Below are 17,208 nucleotides of genomic sequence, written 5' to 3'. Positions count from 1 at the left end.
GGATAAAGATCTAATAATTAAAAATGATATTAAATCAGATAATAAAGCAACTACGTCTGTTGAAATTAATGCGGTTAATGTCGCAGGAGCTACTGATAATAAAAACAGGCAATGGAATTGGAACAGTAACGAGAAAACTCAAAGTATGAAAGATAATGGTATATTAAATACTAAAGAAACCACATTTGCAGCAGGTAATAGTAAAACAGCTGCGTCTGTTGCAAGTAATAATAAATTTGCGACAGCTACTCAAAATGAAGAAAAACAATGGAACTGGGTAGAAAATAAGGTCGTGAATATGAAAAATTATGATATATCAAATAATAAAAAAATTGGAATTGTCGAAGATACTTATGATGCTGGAGAAGCTACTAGTGATAGAAAGTTTTCATGGACATCTAACGAAAAGGAAAAATACAGTTTAACATCAAATAATAAAGCAATTACGACTGATGCTACAATTATCGAAAAAGACAAGCAGAAATGGAAATGGGATAATGAACATTCAAGTATACAAGACAATGTTTTATTAAATAATCGAGCAAAAGCACTTATTGTGGCTAATAATATAACTATGGCTGGTACTGAAAGTGAAATAAAGCACAGGAACTATGAAAACAAAATGTTAAATGCCAGAAAAGTTATTGCATCAAGTAATGAAACAATTGCGACTGTTGAAGTTAGTGCTAATTCTAAGCCAGTTATTGAAAATGACAAGCAACAAGGGGAGTGGGATAATAAAGAAAATGCTCAAATTTTAAAAGAAGATGGTTCTTCAAAGAGTGTAACAAACTCGTCTGCGAAAGCTAATGCTAATGCTGTAGAATCTACTCTAAGTAACAAAAAGACATGGAAATGGGACCGCGCTGATGAAGTTTTGAGTGATAAATATGACTATTTAACAGTTAATAAAATGGAACTAACTTCAGGACCAGATGTTATAGCTCCTTCAGCTACTAATGGTAACAATTACTCATTAAAGTTGAACGACAAGAATGAAAATTTTAATGAAAAAGAAAATATTATATCGAATAGTAAAGTTATTGCATCCGCTGGAGTTACTACTAATTCTCAGGCGGCTATTAAAGACAAAAATTTGCAATCGATATGGGACAATAAAGAAAACGTTCAAATTGTAAAAAACAATGGTTCTTCAAATGGTGTAATTATTTCGTCTGCGAAAGCTAATGCTAATGCAGCAGAAGCAAGTTCAAGTAAAAACCAAATATGGAAATGGGAACACGCAAATAAAATTTCGAGTAATAAATACGGCTATTTAACACCAAGTGAAAGAAATTTAGCTTCAGGAGCTAATGTTAAAGCTGTTGATTCTACCATTAGTAACTCAAAATTATTAAAATTGAGCGACAAGAATGAAAATCAAAATGAAAAAAAAAGCGTTATATTAAACAGTATGCCCACTGCGTCTTCTGAGGCTAGTGCTAATTCTCAGGCGGCTATTGAAGACGAAAATCTGCAATTGGTATGGGACAATAAAGAAAACGCTCAAATTGTAAAAGAAGATGGTTCTTCAAATGGTGTAACTATTACGTCTGCAAAAGCTAATGCTAATGCTGCAGAAGCAATTTCAAGTAAAAACCAAACGTGGAAAAGGGAACACGCAAATAAAATTTCGAGTAATAAATACGACTATTTAACAGCAAATACTACAGAATCTACTATAAATAACAAAAATACATGGAAATCGAACCGCGCTGATGAAGTTTCGAATGACATATATGACTACTTAACAGCTAATGAAACAAAGCTGATTTCAGGAGCAAATATTTCAGCTACTGTAACTACCGATGATAACAAAAAGTCATTGAAGTTAAACGATAAAAATAAAAATCTTAATGAAAAACCAAATATTATATCAAATAATAAAGCAATATCATCTACTCAATCTATTACTGATGTTGCAGCCGTTTTGGAAAATAGTAAGAACCAATGGGAGTGGAATATTAATAACAAATCTCAAATTGTAAAAGATGATCTTACCATAAATAATCAATCAGCTGCATCTGCTATAAGCAATGCTAATGCCACATCAATTATTGCACGTAATAAGTTGCAATCAAAGTCAAACGACGAAAGCAACGATCCGAGTGTTAAACATGATGTTACATCAAAAAATAAAACAACAGGGTCTATTAAAGCTAATAGCGTAGCTGCAGTAGCTATTGAAAGAGAAATGAAGCAGAGGAAGTTTGAAGACAAAAACAAAAATCTGAGTGTCAAAAACAATGTTTCAATGAATAATAAAACAACTGTTCCTACAGGAACTAAAATAAATGCCGCAACAATTATGACAGATGATCAGCAGCAAAGGAAGCCGGGCAATGAAGACAAAAATCAGAATGTCAAATATGATACTATATCGCCAAATGAAGCAATTCCATCTACCAGAGCTGATGTTGATGCTGATGCTGTAGCAACTAGTACAAATAGCAAACAACTATTAACGTTTAATGATAAAGACAATGCTTTAAGTGATGAAAACGATGATATCTTAAATTTAAAAAGTGTTGCGTCTATTCGAGCTAATTATGAAACTGCTGATGCTATTGCTTACGAGAATCAAAGAATATTGGGTGATAGAAATAAGAATCCAAAACTTAAAGTCGATGTTACATCAAATACTGAAAAAACTGCATCTGCTAGAACTGATGAAGAAACTAAAACTGGAGTTACTCTAATGACAAATAATGATAATAGAACAATATTTGGTGAGAAAACTTCGGAAATGAGCAATCTTAAGTCAATTTCTGAAACATTCCCATCGACAATTGATACAGTAGACACTAATTTAGAAAACAAAAACAAGAATATATTACCTGAATATAATATTAATGTCAAGAAAAAATGTGTTCGTAAAGATTTCATATCTAATTCGATGATAGCTGCATCAGCCACAGCTGCAACGAAGACTAGTTCTGCTCACCAAAATAAAGAAAAATTATCTGATAGAATTGCAGAAACATCTGTATCGAGTGTCACCAACTTAGAAACTGATTCTATAAATGAAAACAAGGAAAAGCTTCAAAGTTTAAGATTAAAAAACAGTAACTTGATTGAATATGATAATTCTACGGCAGTTTCTGAGACATTTGTCAATAATCAAATAGAATCTAATATTTCAAAAGAAGAAGAAAACAAACTATCTGATCAGAATAATAAAGGCAACAATGCCAAAGATAATATCGATGCGATGACAGTTACTAAGGCAATTGCATATACCGTCAATAAAGGAGATATCGATACTTTGAGTAAAGAAGACGCTAAGCTCCCCGAATGGAAAATCAAAGAGACAAACGAACAAAGTCATCAACATCTAATATCTCACGGGAAAACAATGGTATCAGCTACAGCTCAAGCAAAAGATGACTCTGTAATGGGAGATCAGAATAAACCATTAAATAAAAAGGTTGAAAATAATAACTCGTATAATAATGATCTTTCAATTGTAAATATATCAACCGCCACAAAAGCTAACGTTGATCTTTCGATAAAAACTAAAAGTAGTCAGTCAAAATGCAACAGAATTTTAAAAGATACAGAAATAAGTAAAAATTCATTGGAAAATACAAAAACGTCAGCATTAGCTAATATAGAAGCAGAAATGAATTCTGTGAATGAAGATAAAAATAAACAATTCGATCGAAAAATTGATAATAAGAATTTAATGGATAATTCGAGAGTTATTATCGAAGCGACTAAATCAATTAAAGCTGAATTAAATTCTGTTTCAACAAGTAATGATATAGATAAACAAATAAAATGGAAATACAAGGAGGAAGACAGTGTTAATGCAAAAGATAAAGTGACAGATGGGATAATTGACAACGAAAGTAACAATCTTGCAATAATTTCTTCGAAAGAGAAAGATATAATTAACAGCCTGAATAAAATATCCAATGATCTTATAAATTGGCTTGTAAGATGGAAATTGATAAATGTTAATGCTGTTGAAAGTAATAATAATGAGCGACAAAACGAAACAGATTTAAATTATTGGAAATTTGGAAGTTCTAATGATGGAAAATATACAATTGATGAATTAGACATTCCCACTATTACTGACGATAAAATGAAGGTATGTTGTGTCCTAATTCTGTCTTTTCTTATAAATAGGCATACATATAGAGATAATAGTCATTAATACTTTTCTGTATGATGTGTTTATAATGTGTTGTATATATATTATGTACATGACATATTAGTATGATATGTTAATTAACTTCATCATTTTTTTCATTCATCGTATATAAGATAGATCTTTCTAAATCTAATCTTAAAATTTATTCATTGTATATAAGAAAGTTATTATATTATATTATATTTTATTATAGGAATCAAAGAAAAAAATAGAAAAAATGGACGATGCTGATCTCATTGTAATAAAAAAACCATACGGTCACCAAAATACGATTGGTATTACGTACATTAAAAATTCGGTACCTCCCATGGTCATATATAGAGTGATTCCTATAAGCTTGTTTGAACAAGTACGTAAGTTAATTAAACAATGGGAAATAATTTACACAGAATATGCCGAATAAGAAGTATAAAAAATGTAAGGCATTCTATACAATATATTCTATACAATATTAATATCCTTTTACAATTACTTTTTACAAAAATAGATTTTTCATTTCATAAAGAAGTGTCACTTCATGTCACAAATAATAAAAAAGGTCATTATCATTCTGTTTTCATACAGTATTCTAACAGTCATTTTATTTGCAAATGACATTTGAAAGAGAACATTTTTATGTAATATAATAAATGACCATTAATTATTCATTATAATTTGAGAAAATATGCAAAGCAATTAATTAATGCATGTACTTTCCATGTTAATAATAGGAAATAAGTAAATGATATAATATATTTGCATCAGCGAATATAGATATGTAAATTAAAAAGCGTAATTTAATCGCTCCCGTTAATGTTATCACAGGAAATATTTGTTTAGATACGTGAATTTTTTTTACTTAATTCTTTGTGATCATAAAATTATTAACGAACACACAACTAGTCGTAATAAATTAACATTTTCTTTTAAATATGTTATTTTTATAAAGTTTGTAAGTAATTATAATATTGTCAAATATACTTTTATATATACCCAATTATGATTATTTATCAAAGAAAATAAGAGAGTGAATGAAGAAAATAAAATAAATAACAAAAATAAACGACTTGTTCATATGAATTTTGGAACAAAATGTAATTAGAAAATATAAAAGAAAACAAGGAAAAAAAAAATAATCTGTTATCACTTATAAACCTATATATTTATTTCCGCGAAAATATTAGGTAGAAAGATCGCAGTGTAAAATTTTAATGAAAACAAAGCCTGTATAGATTTAATCATTATGTGTTTTATATATTTTAATGAACAGGACAAACATGGAAATAAATAGAAGTACTATTATCTAATGCATTTAAATGTTTGAAGGACCTTGTTAAAGTAAAAAGAAAATGATTCATAAATGTCGTCTATGTAATACATTGCAAAAAGAAGAAGATATAAGAGGGTTTTTAATTAATTCATCCGTTAGTTACCAAACTAATATCGATCAAGCATCCTTATATGATAACCCGATTAATCCAATAATCACACATGTTAGCTCATTAATGTTAATTCATGTTTGACTTTAACCTTATCGATAACACAAGTCTAGCCGGAAGTTTAGCCTGTGGTTTACATTAAAACGCTGACTCGTCGAAGCATGATTCTACCTTCGGAATGATCGCTTCTCTGAATACGGTATGAGATATAGATATGTACATACATTGGAGGTAGTAATGCTTGGCTTGTTAGCCATTCTTGTAATTTACCGCGATTTGAAAAATCGATACATAACAAAACTCGCTAAACCAACCACATAACTCTTTACATCATTCATGTGTGAACCGTTTAAAACGGTATATGAAACCTTAGTTTAAAATCATTACAAATTTGTGTTCAGCTTGTAACAACTTTTTTTTCGTAAGAATGATAAGCAACGATAGGAAGCACTTACGTACGTTCCTAACTCTCAACGCGAAGCAAAGATATGACCTCTTTCAAAAAAAAAAAAAGAAAAAAAAAATAGCTCACTTGGAGTTCTTACCGTGAGTTCAACTACGGATCTTATTCGTTGCTTCGTAGAAAGATGGGCATTAAAGCCGCAGCTATGGTTTTCTTCAAGAAAAGGGTCATCATAAAGTCGTACACTTTAAAGAGTTCATCGCGTCGAACATGACTCCGTTTAAGTTTATTTCTCTACGATTCATAATCCTTACGAGAATGGCGATCCATAATGGACAATTACATTTTTATTATCGTAATTATATTTCTATCATCGAACATATTATAACGTCGATAAGGAATGATGCAATAATTAAATTAATACGTAAATGAAAGAATTAAGTTTGAAAGGAAAATATCTTTCGAAGATTTAAATAAATTTTCGAGCCATACAACACAGATATATAATCCGGTAAACTATAGATTCTTGTGTTACGATTCTCGAAATTGGTGTGACTTCATCATCGACCGCTATACGGTCCGTCGTTGGTTGAAATACGAGCAACAAGGCCGCAAGATCGTTTCGAAGGAAACGTTTCGATGTGAAACAACTTTTAGAGGCCGTAACTAGCAACCACTTCGCTTGATGTCATTCGAATACAGTCGCATCTGAGATCGAAAATCCAGCAACGTTGTTAAGTATCTATATACTCTGGATTACAGTGTTCATAGAGATTTTGTAAGAATTCAAGTAAAGTTCGAATTTTTTACAAAAGAACTTTTATGACATAGAAATATAATGAAACGAAAATGCACATAAGATATTTATGATCGCGTACATAAAATATATGTATATATAAAACTTACCTCAAAATCCGTAAAAGCTTTGTACGTGAGAACTAAGCAGCCGCCAAAAAAGAGACACGTCGCCAGGTTCCTAGTATCAGCTAAAGATGTAACCAGAGGAACGGAACCCATTTGCCAATCATGAGAGAGTGTCACAGGGCATAGGAGTAGCCAACAGTTCAGTGCCGCCAAATAACAGAACGTTAGTAATCTATAATGATAAAGTGTGAATGTGTGATTAGAAACAAATAATTTATTATATGATATATACTTTATCATATGAAAACGAATTCTGTCATATATATAGAATATTTGTATGTGTGTATATATGAGGTAAGTCTATCGTTAAACAAAAAGATGAAAGGTTCTAACATTAATTAGCTATGTGTATATGTATATGGGACAAATCGATCAGCAATTGAAAAGAGAGTGGTCTGTCCTTTGTAAGGTGCATTGTTTATGAAAGTTAGAGAAGGAGCTGAGATTGGGAGAGAGAGAGAGAGAGAGAGAGAGAGAGAGAGAGAGAGAGAGAGAGAGAGAGAGAGAGAGAGAGAGAGATGGAAATGCAGCATGGGTGAGATAGGCAATGAAACAAGGAATAGAACAAAGAGTGATAAGGATTATTGAATGCATATGTACGAAGGTAAGTGAAGATGAGAAAGATTACGTGAGAAAAGAACAGAGGAACAGAGGGACAGTCTTGAGTAGATCAAGCGAAAAATAACGATAGAAGATTCTGAGTGGACCATGTATTGAGTAGACCAACGAGAAGAAGAAAGATCAGAGCTGAAAGTCAATCAATCAGTCAATCAGAGTAATCTATCGTTACGAATAATTAGCGTTAAATCTGTTGTTATTTTCAATAAACATTCAATTATATTTCACTTATAGTTTACTATATCTCTCGTATATATATAATACTATATCTCTCGTGTATATATGTATATATATATAACGACATTCTATTATATAACGACTTTGACGAATAGAGAGTTTCATCGACAGTGCTCCTCTGATCGATAAATCTACATCGTAAGCACTACATCGTAAGCACTACATAGAAACCAAACCCCCAATCCATCGTTATTCGCGATAGCTTGATGCAAAGTGCCAAAAGATGTCAATGGTTCTTTTCTGCGAGTCACTCGAGAAAAAATGAAAGCGATCGAGGATCATGGCTCGTAAAGTAGACGAGCTTCAACGTACGGTATTGTTCTCACGCGTTCGTGGTGAACCGCGAGAGAAAACCATTAGGAAGAAGAAGAAGAGGATCGTCGCGTCTAGTGCTGACGTTGAATCTTTCGTTTTCTCACTATCAGCATTCACCGATATAATCACCGATATAATACCCACGATGCTCCATCATCGAGGCTGCGTATCCTCGACATCGTCTTCGATGAGGCCGATGCTCTCTCTCTTCCTTTCTCTCTCTCTTTCTCTCTCTTTCTCTTTCGCTTTTTCTCTTCATCCTTTACCTTCTTCGTTTCTCTCCTTCACCCACTCGGCGTTGTATCGGCTCGACGCCCTCAGGCTGGCTTACTCGGCGGGTCTATTGTTTCACGAACAAGCCCCGTCGTATGACGACGAGTCGCATAACATGCCGGCAAATATTCTCGTCACTACGCCACCCTGAGTGTTAATACCGACGAAGCGTGATCCCCTCTAATTGTCCTCCGCACCAGCTGCGGATTTACTGAGAAACGTGCTTGTTTATGAGAGACCGACTACTAGACCAAAGGAATACGAGGAGAATGCCAAAAGCGCCGTGGCAATGCACTTCACTTGAATTTCTTAGAAATCGAGACATTGCAGAAAGATTTGTCGAACAATTTCTCACGTCGATCGAAAATTTTATCACGAGATAAAAATATAGTAATACCCGTATTAAGACTGACATCGATATCACTGTTTATTTCAACTTCGTATCAGGGAAAATTAGTAAGAATAAACATTGAGATTTGGTTCAAAATAATATTAACATATTTAAGAAATATTGTTTTATTCTTATAAGTATCAGAAGTAAATAATATACAAATAAAAATTTTTCTATGTAACTTCAATATAAAAGTTAAAATTTTTATTCAAGAATTTCAGTTTCTACCGATTTTCATCTGTTTGCCATCCTTACAACGCTGTACAATTGCCAACTTGTTTTCATTATGCTTTATTCCGAATTATTAACGCTTTGGAAGAGTATTCTTAACTTTGCATTCTATTGAAACTGAAACACTCGACGTGAAACAAGTGAAGTAGCTTAGTTGCCTGCTTCAATTCATCTACCGACATTGTTGCGTGCCGAATTGTCGAAAAGGTAAATTACATAACCAAGATTAAGTTTTTTACTCGCGCGTCATAATTTTCTAATTGTAAGTATCCTTTTTGTGTTAATGACGTAATTAAAAATAAGTATTACTTGAAAATTTCTATGACGAGAAGTTCATAAATGTTGATAAACGCACTGGAATAGCGTAAAAATATTTGTTGATTGTAATCAAAACGAATGTACCTGAATTACTATTTTCTGACATTTTTAAAAGATGGAGGTTACATTTGCGCCAATTCACATTTCGAGATCATGAAAGATTAGATGTTCAAAGAAACGAACAGAGTCGATTCGCATTAGTTCAAACGTTTTCGCACGAGTCAACCCGAATGGTGCAAAGTGACATAAAACCATCGAATAGAGCACGAAGCGACGCGCATGCTGATGAACTGCGAAGAGCTCTCTGAGCTTACAATCGATCGCATAGAAATGACACGTTTCTCTGCAATTTGCTTTTTGAATTTTTACCGAAGTGAATGTCGAGTTCGTATCTTTTTAATTTACTAATGATTCTTTTAACACGTGCCTCTCACGAAGAGCGATAAAATTAGCAAAAAGAGGAAAAAACGATTAAATTTTAATTACACCTTCGTTTCGATATTTTTAACAAATTTCTAACTTGTTTAAACGAAACAAATTATAAAGAGTATAATTACTTGCTTTTTCTCTCTTAAAGTTTTTATCAACCTGGTAAATTTTTTGCTTTATCTTGTAACACTCGAATCATTAGATCTTGCGTGAAAGTTCATACTGTATCGAACATCCACTTTAAAAACAAAATTATTTGACAAAAGTGGCAGTAAATGCACTGCGGGACCATTACCTGTATGACAGGAATGGCGACTCGGATGGAGGATACGGGATACATGACATCCCGAACTGCATTGCGGTATACTCGACTTCCCCTTGAGTAAAGATGACCTTCTGCTTTACTTTCTGAGACAGCAATGTGGCGCACGCGCTTATAAATATTTTCCAGCAATACTTTTCATTCGCAGCATGAAACATTGCTCTACGTTTTATAGACTTTAACACTTTCTCTTCTCTTTAGGTTAAACCAAATTTATCATTGTGTATAATAATCGGTTAGATGCTCTTTAAGTGCCTCATCAATGAATGTACAGTTTGTACTTATTACATTTTGACATTAAAACTCTAATATATAACGTAATTAAAAAATAATATCGATAGGAAAATATTCTTTAGAAACTTAGTCAATGTCAGATGAATATGAGAGTTTTTGCTTTTTGCACTAAAAGTTATCTCCATTGATTTGTCCTTTTTTTTTTTAATTCTTATTATATTCTCACTAACGTCAAATATTCTATATCATCGTTACATCGATTAATATCAGTCCTCGATGTTCCCAATAGCTATGAAACAAAATCGGCCAGGTATACCGGTGCTTGGAAAAACAATGACAATAATGTATTTCAGTTTCCCGTCACTCATTGATCCTTTTTCTCAGCATAATTTTTTCTTCTCTTTTGAGTCAGTCATATTTTTATTTCGCCGACATGATTAATGGGCCAGTCGGAAAGAAACGGAGACTCGAGTAAAGGCAGAGAAAGAACCACGGTCGACCCGAAACGTCAAAATAATAATTCTCGGCATACATCAAGCGCAATGCACGTACCGTAACGTAAAAGGATAGGATTTCCTTCGAAGATGATCTTGCGAGCACGCGCGCACGTGTTTTACAAAGGATGAAGAATTCATATATGGGCTTTATCCTTCTCGAATATGGTAGAAAATGGGTAGAGATTGAGATAAATCTTATATATCTGGTTCGAAACATCCGTGAGACCTTCGACTCTTGATAAGATCTGTATTTTTTTTCATGGATTTCTACGATCGATCAAGGGGCTTGCTTTGATATCATAAAAGATATATCTATATATGAGTTTATGGTGTTACTCCGAAATCATTAATCATTTCTCTGCAAAGTCATGAATGAAAAAACGATTTTCATGATTATTTTGAGCGATTATTGCCGTGAATAAATGCATACGTTAAAAATTATATATTATCTTCCTATTTCTCATTTTATTATTATTATCATCATTATTATTATTATCGTTTATTTATTATCTTTTAATTTTTTTTATTTTAGTTCCTTTATTTCCAAATATATACGTCATCCCAATCAATCTCAAAATTCTATGTGAAATTCTCTTTATAACAAATAATATTAGCAATGTACGTTGTTTAGTTAAATGGCGAAAATCGTATAATGATAAAGTAATTGAAATTTAACAATTGAAAACTCACTTAACGATTATTGATAAATTAGTATTAGCTAAATTTCATAAATATTGAGTTTTTCAATGGTTCGTTACTTCATAAAATTTATGAAAAGTTTATCGATGAATCCGAAAGCTTTCTCATTAAACAGATATCCAATATCCTCTTATAGGGTTGCTATAAGTTTCATATAAGGCTTTTCGTCGTTGTTACTCCATTGCAGTTCATTGCGATTATGGTGAGAAAAGATTGTAAGACTATTGTAACAGGTCGCTCTCTACTGGATTTGTTTCAAATTGGTATATAACTTGGTATGCGAGAACGGTAATACATCCCGCACGTATTCGTATTATGAGAGTAACGCACTTGGAGTTTTATGGTCATGAAATTTGAACAACGACTAGAGCATGCTATTCTGAAACGTAATAACCGTACGTTATGAAGCGTTATTACGATGTATTAGTATTCCGTTGGCTTGCCCTGTCCTTACTTTTTACGCGTTTGCCGGCTATACGATCGAATTTATGTTGGCAAATCCTCACTCCACCACAATCTAAATGGCATAGCTAACCGAAGTGTCATTTTTTCTATTTTTCCTTTTTTTTTTTTTTTATTCTAATAGATCAATGTTAAAGACGTCCAAAATCAGGACGAGAAATTACGTATACGTTGGTAACATACCACGTTGATAACATATAACTTTTGAACAAATATATTCAATTTTCTTTCTTAAAATGCAGTTGAATATGATAATATACAATAAATGAGTAATTTAAAATCAAACGATTTTCGGTGTACTATTCAAACAACCATAAAAAGAAAATATGAAAAAGCGGATATATTGGTTCTGTCCAATCGAAGCGGGAAAACGTTGATAGCCATGCAAGCGAAACTTATGGAAATCAGAGACGGATAGAGGGATGGGTTTTCGACAGTACGAAGAGCGCAATCTGTTCTTTAATATCGACGCTTCAATCCGCTCGGCGAATTCAAAGCGGGTTCACATTTAACCACAGAACTGGCCTTTATTAACCCCTCTCCCCTTCTATCTATCCTATCCACCAATCTCTGTCGCTCGAAAACGCCGATTTCGAAGGTCTTCCTGAGAGGACGTTTGTTCCGTGCGAATTCTCGTTAGCTGTAATTCGATAGTATGTCACGGTCGGTTGGAAGTACTCCGCAATAATTTTCTTTCGAAGCATCGTACTGATTCATGGAGAAACGCGGTGTCGTTAGCCTCTAATCACGCCATTTCATCGATCGATTCTCATGCCCCTACCATCTTCCTCGTTTCTCGTCCCTTTCCATTCGCCTACTTAAACACCTTTTCTATCTATACGCATACACATTTTTGTTGTACATACGTATATGTACTATATGTATATCTATTTGTATATATATACGTATTTATAACCATATGTGCATTTACAAACTTTAATTCTTCGTTAATTTTATCATTTTATGGTCATTGCCATAGGCACAGTTATCGGTACAATCGTATGTATGATAATAGAATCATTATTTATTGTTTCTAAAGTTTTTATATCAAGTGAAATGATAAAACGTTTAAAGGTGATATTGCAAAAGCAAAATGGATATATTTTATCAGATTAAAATTATCTACAATGATGTATAGCTTTGGTAAAGGAAATTTAAATCAAAAGTAGGTTATCGTTTTTGTGATGTAACAACAGTTGTTTATTTGATCGATTTACAAATATAGTAATCTTATTACATTCGAAGTAATATTACCTAAAGAGCAAAAGTGACAGTTCTGGATTGCACGACAGAAACTCAATCACGATGAGATAATTTGTGGAGCGAAAGGTGCGAATTGAAAACTTTAATTGATACTACCATATTAAGTTTCTTTTCTCATTGGCTTTTTCTCTCACTTTTCTTTTCTACCGTTTTACGCAGAAACTTTGATCTTTTACGGGAGCTTTTAAACTTATACGAAAGCAATTTTGTTCAATCGTCAGCAAGTAAAGAGTTATACCATGAACGAATTTATAAGTATACCTTATTTCCCGAATCCTAATGATTAATTGGAATGCAAAATTAATTCATTATATTTTTCTTTTAATTTGTGATTTAACATTATAATTAATTAAGAAAGATAATATAGATCATTTACTACTCGTAAAGATAGAGTTTAAAAATTACTAAAATTTTTGTCGACAATTCCCATACATCATGACAACTTTCTCTCCTTCGTGAAAGGAGTTGATAGAACACACGCGACAATCTATTACGGTTGACTTAAAACGAGCGACATCGCTGACTGGTACCTGACAAAGTCCTGACCCGAGGTGTATCGTGGTACACTCGTGAAGAATCGTCTACGAACCAATGAAACACTTCGGATTGAAGTTCCTATAAATCAATCAGGTTCATAGAATTGATTCTTCTATTCGGAGACAACCCAGACATCTTCAATTGTATCGTGTTTTATTCGTTGTTATTCATTAATGTGTTCTACATACCGATGTCTACATACCAAAAAAAATTGTTTTGAGTCATTCTAGTTTAATAAAAACTGTAGCGATGAAAAAAAAGCACCAAAATAAAACTCATAAATTCTCAAATTGAATAAAGCATTGAATTGCAGTACGAATCTATACATTTGCTAACGAACAATATAAACTTCATTCAAAACGTTTGGTTATTTTTAGTAACCGGCCCATCATCGGCTAACCCAACTGGATCTTCGTTAACGATAATAAATTCTCACACGGAAGCAATCGTACATTAATCGCGGATCGTTGTATAAATCGATAGCCGGCTTGGGACGATCGCGAAACCACGAGAAGAGTGACGGTATCGGAAGAGGGTTCTGTAATGGAACTTTGTTGGCAGTTAATCTTGCAGGCCGGATGGGCCCGCTTCGCTGGGCACGATACACTTCCGTCTCACCGGATCGTCGGTAAACCAAGAGAGAGATGTATTGCGTTCTAACACGAAATCAAATGTTTCCTTTTCGTTCTCTCTCTCTCTCTCTCTCTCTCTCTCTTACTTTAACTATCGTCTAATCTACACTTTGTGAATCCTTTTCATCGAGTCTTCCCGATACAACTATGTTATATGTACGTTACATTGCCAGAAGAATAGTAGAAAAGTCTTTACTTTACTGTCTTCATAATATGTATTTAACTAACAATAAGAAATATACAAAAAGAGAAAGATAAGTTAGTAAAAGAGGTAAACATTGATCGTTCGAATATACAGAAAATTCGGTCGTCAAAGTGTTATTATTATTTCCAAGAAAACATCGAGAAATTTTTTATCAATTCATCTTTTTTCTAACAACAGAAAAGTCTCAAATCAATCGATTTTGACACCTTTCGATTTTACTCTTTTTTACCATGCTACGTGAATAATTTTTTATCTATGTCCCAACTATAACATGTTTGTATGATGTCATATAATAATTAAGACGAATATAGCATTCCAACATTCAACAAATCGTATATGTCAGAGTGCGAATAATTTAATTACGTTCACAGTATTAACACCACCGTAGCCGTTCGATGTAGGAAGAAACCATAAATGGAAGAAAAAACAAGAGGCGACGAGATCGATGAGAGAGGGGTCGCGAATAAAGCGTGAAAACCAGAACGAACGGTAGCGAGTGTACGAGCGTGTCTCGTTCCTTTTGCCAGGATATAGCATACCCGTACGATATGATCATTTGGCGAGGTTCCGCGACGAGTATTGGCCGGTGGATTATTTTACAGGTAGTACACAAAAATACATCGAAGGGTTTATTTTCGATTATTCAGCGAGCCGTATAATGTTCAGAAAACAGGAGAGATGGTGGGGGTATCGTATACGGGTGATTTGTACGCAAAGAGAAAGAGAGAGAGAGAGAGAGAGAGAGAGAGAGAGGAAGGGATTGAAGGAGAGGATGGAGAATGATGGAAGGGGTGCGAGGTAGTGGAAGAGGGTATCGGTCACGTACAAATCGATATCCGTTATCGGAGAAAGCACCAAACACACATATACATGGACAACACATACAAAGAAATATGATGGTATATATTCAATATATCCCTATATATATTCACATGGAATAAAATGTTGAGGTGTTTTGTGAGACTCCGGTAATTATTTTTATGACAATCGCTAATGCTTATCGCTATGGTTCAGGATATTATTTCAATAAAATCAAATTAACAGTTATTACATTTCGAAATCCCACCTGGAATGATAAGTGGTCATGACGATAGTAAGGGTTAAAATTACGCGTGAAAAAAGTTACTTGATATTCCACTTGAATCGAAAAATTATTTTTCTTTTCTTTTCTGTATGTAGCTGGAAAATGAGTCAGAGGTAAAAAATAAATAGATATTTATATCACGTAGCGGTAATGTTTATTTACATAATCATTTTTACATAATCATTTTTACATGATAGAATAATATTGAAAATAAAATTAGAGAACTAGATTATTGAGTGAAAAAAATTAAATAAAATCAGTGATGAAAATACTTTTAGATGTTAACCTATTTCTGTTTTTATCGAACGCCTTTTCTCTATCGTGGTATTGTTTCTCTTTCTCTTTCTCTTTCTCTTTTTCTGGAATATACGAACGTATACACACATATATACACAGAACTACACAGTATAGTACACTCAGGTATACAGAACGAACACAGCCCTTTACTCTTCTTCGAGAATTGACCTTTCTCCTTTCATTAATGACCTAGCTCGTATTAATTGGTCCCTTGCATCCCGTTTAATTAAAAGCACACACAAACATCAACTCTCTTCTTTAGCATATCTTTCCCACTAAGAAAAGAACAATTACTTATATTGTGGGCAATAGCAATGACGTGTACGATGCTAGTCCCGTATTGTTGATACGTTGATTATTATTTCGAAATACGATTTATTTTAATTTGGTAAATGAACCTTACTCTTTGTTTTTTTTTAATCATAATAATATTCTTGAAAAATTATCAATACTATTGACGTAATGATAACGATATTATTAAACTATTCATTTTCAGATTTGTCTAAAATTGATTACGGCAACAATAAAATAACGATACGATTTATTTTGTAAAAATCAATAACAATAAGAGTTTGCATTAATTTTATATATAAAAACTATCGCAATTGCTTTTTATTCGCAAAGACATCTGTACGAAATCTGAATACAGAAATAACTTCAATTTAACTTATCCGAGGAAGATTGATATAAAAGAATAAGAAGTAGGATATTAAGATGTCTGTGATAAAGAAATCTCGATGAATAAAGTTCTTTGAGAGTTTTCGCTGGATTCCTCCTTCATTACAATGCACGCGTATGTTAGAGAAAAGCGAAGAGATAAAGAAAGAGAGAAAGAGAAAAAAAAGGAAAAGGAAGGATGGGGAAATGGGTAGAAAAGTACATGCTAGAAGTCACTGATGGTGACAGTGATGGTAGCGGTACGGGGCAAAGAGAGAAAATTAGTAGGTGGAACCCCTTGTGCTAGATAATTTGTGGTATGCAATCCCGGTCCAACCGTGCATTTAGATAGATAGAACGTAAACTCTATTTCAACGATTATGTTCGTGTTAGTAGAGACATTCGCGGTAAGACTCGTTCAATATATGGGCTTAACGAAATAATTCGTACTTTTCTTCTTCGAAATAAAGAAGAAAATAACAAAATAGATCAATTTATTTTCTATCTGTGCATTACTTCTTTGAGGAAAAAAGAACAAGAATAAAATTATTCTATTTCTATTATATTTCATTTTGAGAAAAGGAAAAGACGGAAGTACTTTAT

The 17,208-nt window shown here is 32.9% G+C and overlaps 1 protein-coding gene across 9 annotated transcripts in view; it reads right to left on the bottom strand.

The window, feature by feature from the left end:
- The window catches only part of LOC124951476 (protein O-mannosyl-transferase TMTC1-like), a 153,643-nt gene that overhangs the window by 29,988 nt on the left and 106,447 nt on the right, over nt 1–17,208 (bottom strand). For all 9 annotated transcript variants that reach the window (XR_007101617.1, XM_047499922.1, XM_047499921.1 and 6 more), the window contains one exon: nt 6,887–7,076. Coding sequence is in view for 8 of the 9 variants with exons in the window: in XM_047499922.1 (XP_047355878.1) it covers nt 6,887–7,076 (190 nt within the window). In the remaining variant the exon portion in view is untranslated. The remainder of the gene's footprint in view (nt 1–6,886; nt 7,077–17,208) is intronic.

Source organism: Vespa velutina, chromosome 9 (assembly GCF_912470025.1).
Source record: "Vespa velutina chromosome 9, iVesVel2.1, whole genome shotgun sequence".
Classification (NCBI taxonomy): domain Eukaryota; kingdom Metazoa; phylum Arthropoda; class Insecta; order Hymenoptera; family Vespidae; genus Vespa; species Vespa velutina.
Note: the sequence above shows the minus strand (reverse complement) of the source record. Positions and strands in the feature narration are given on the sequence as shown.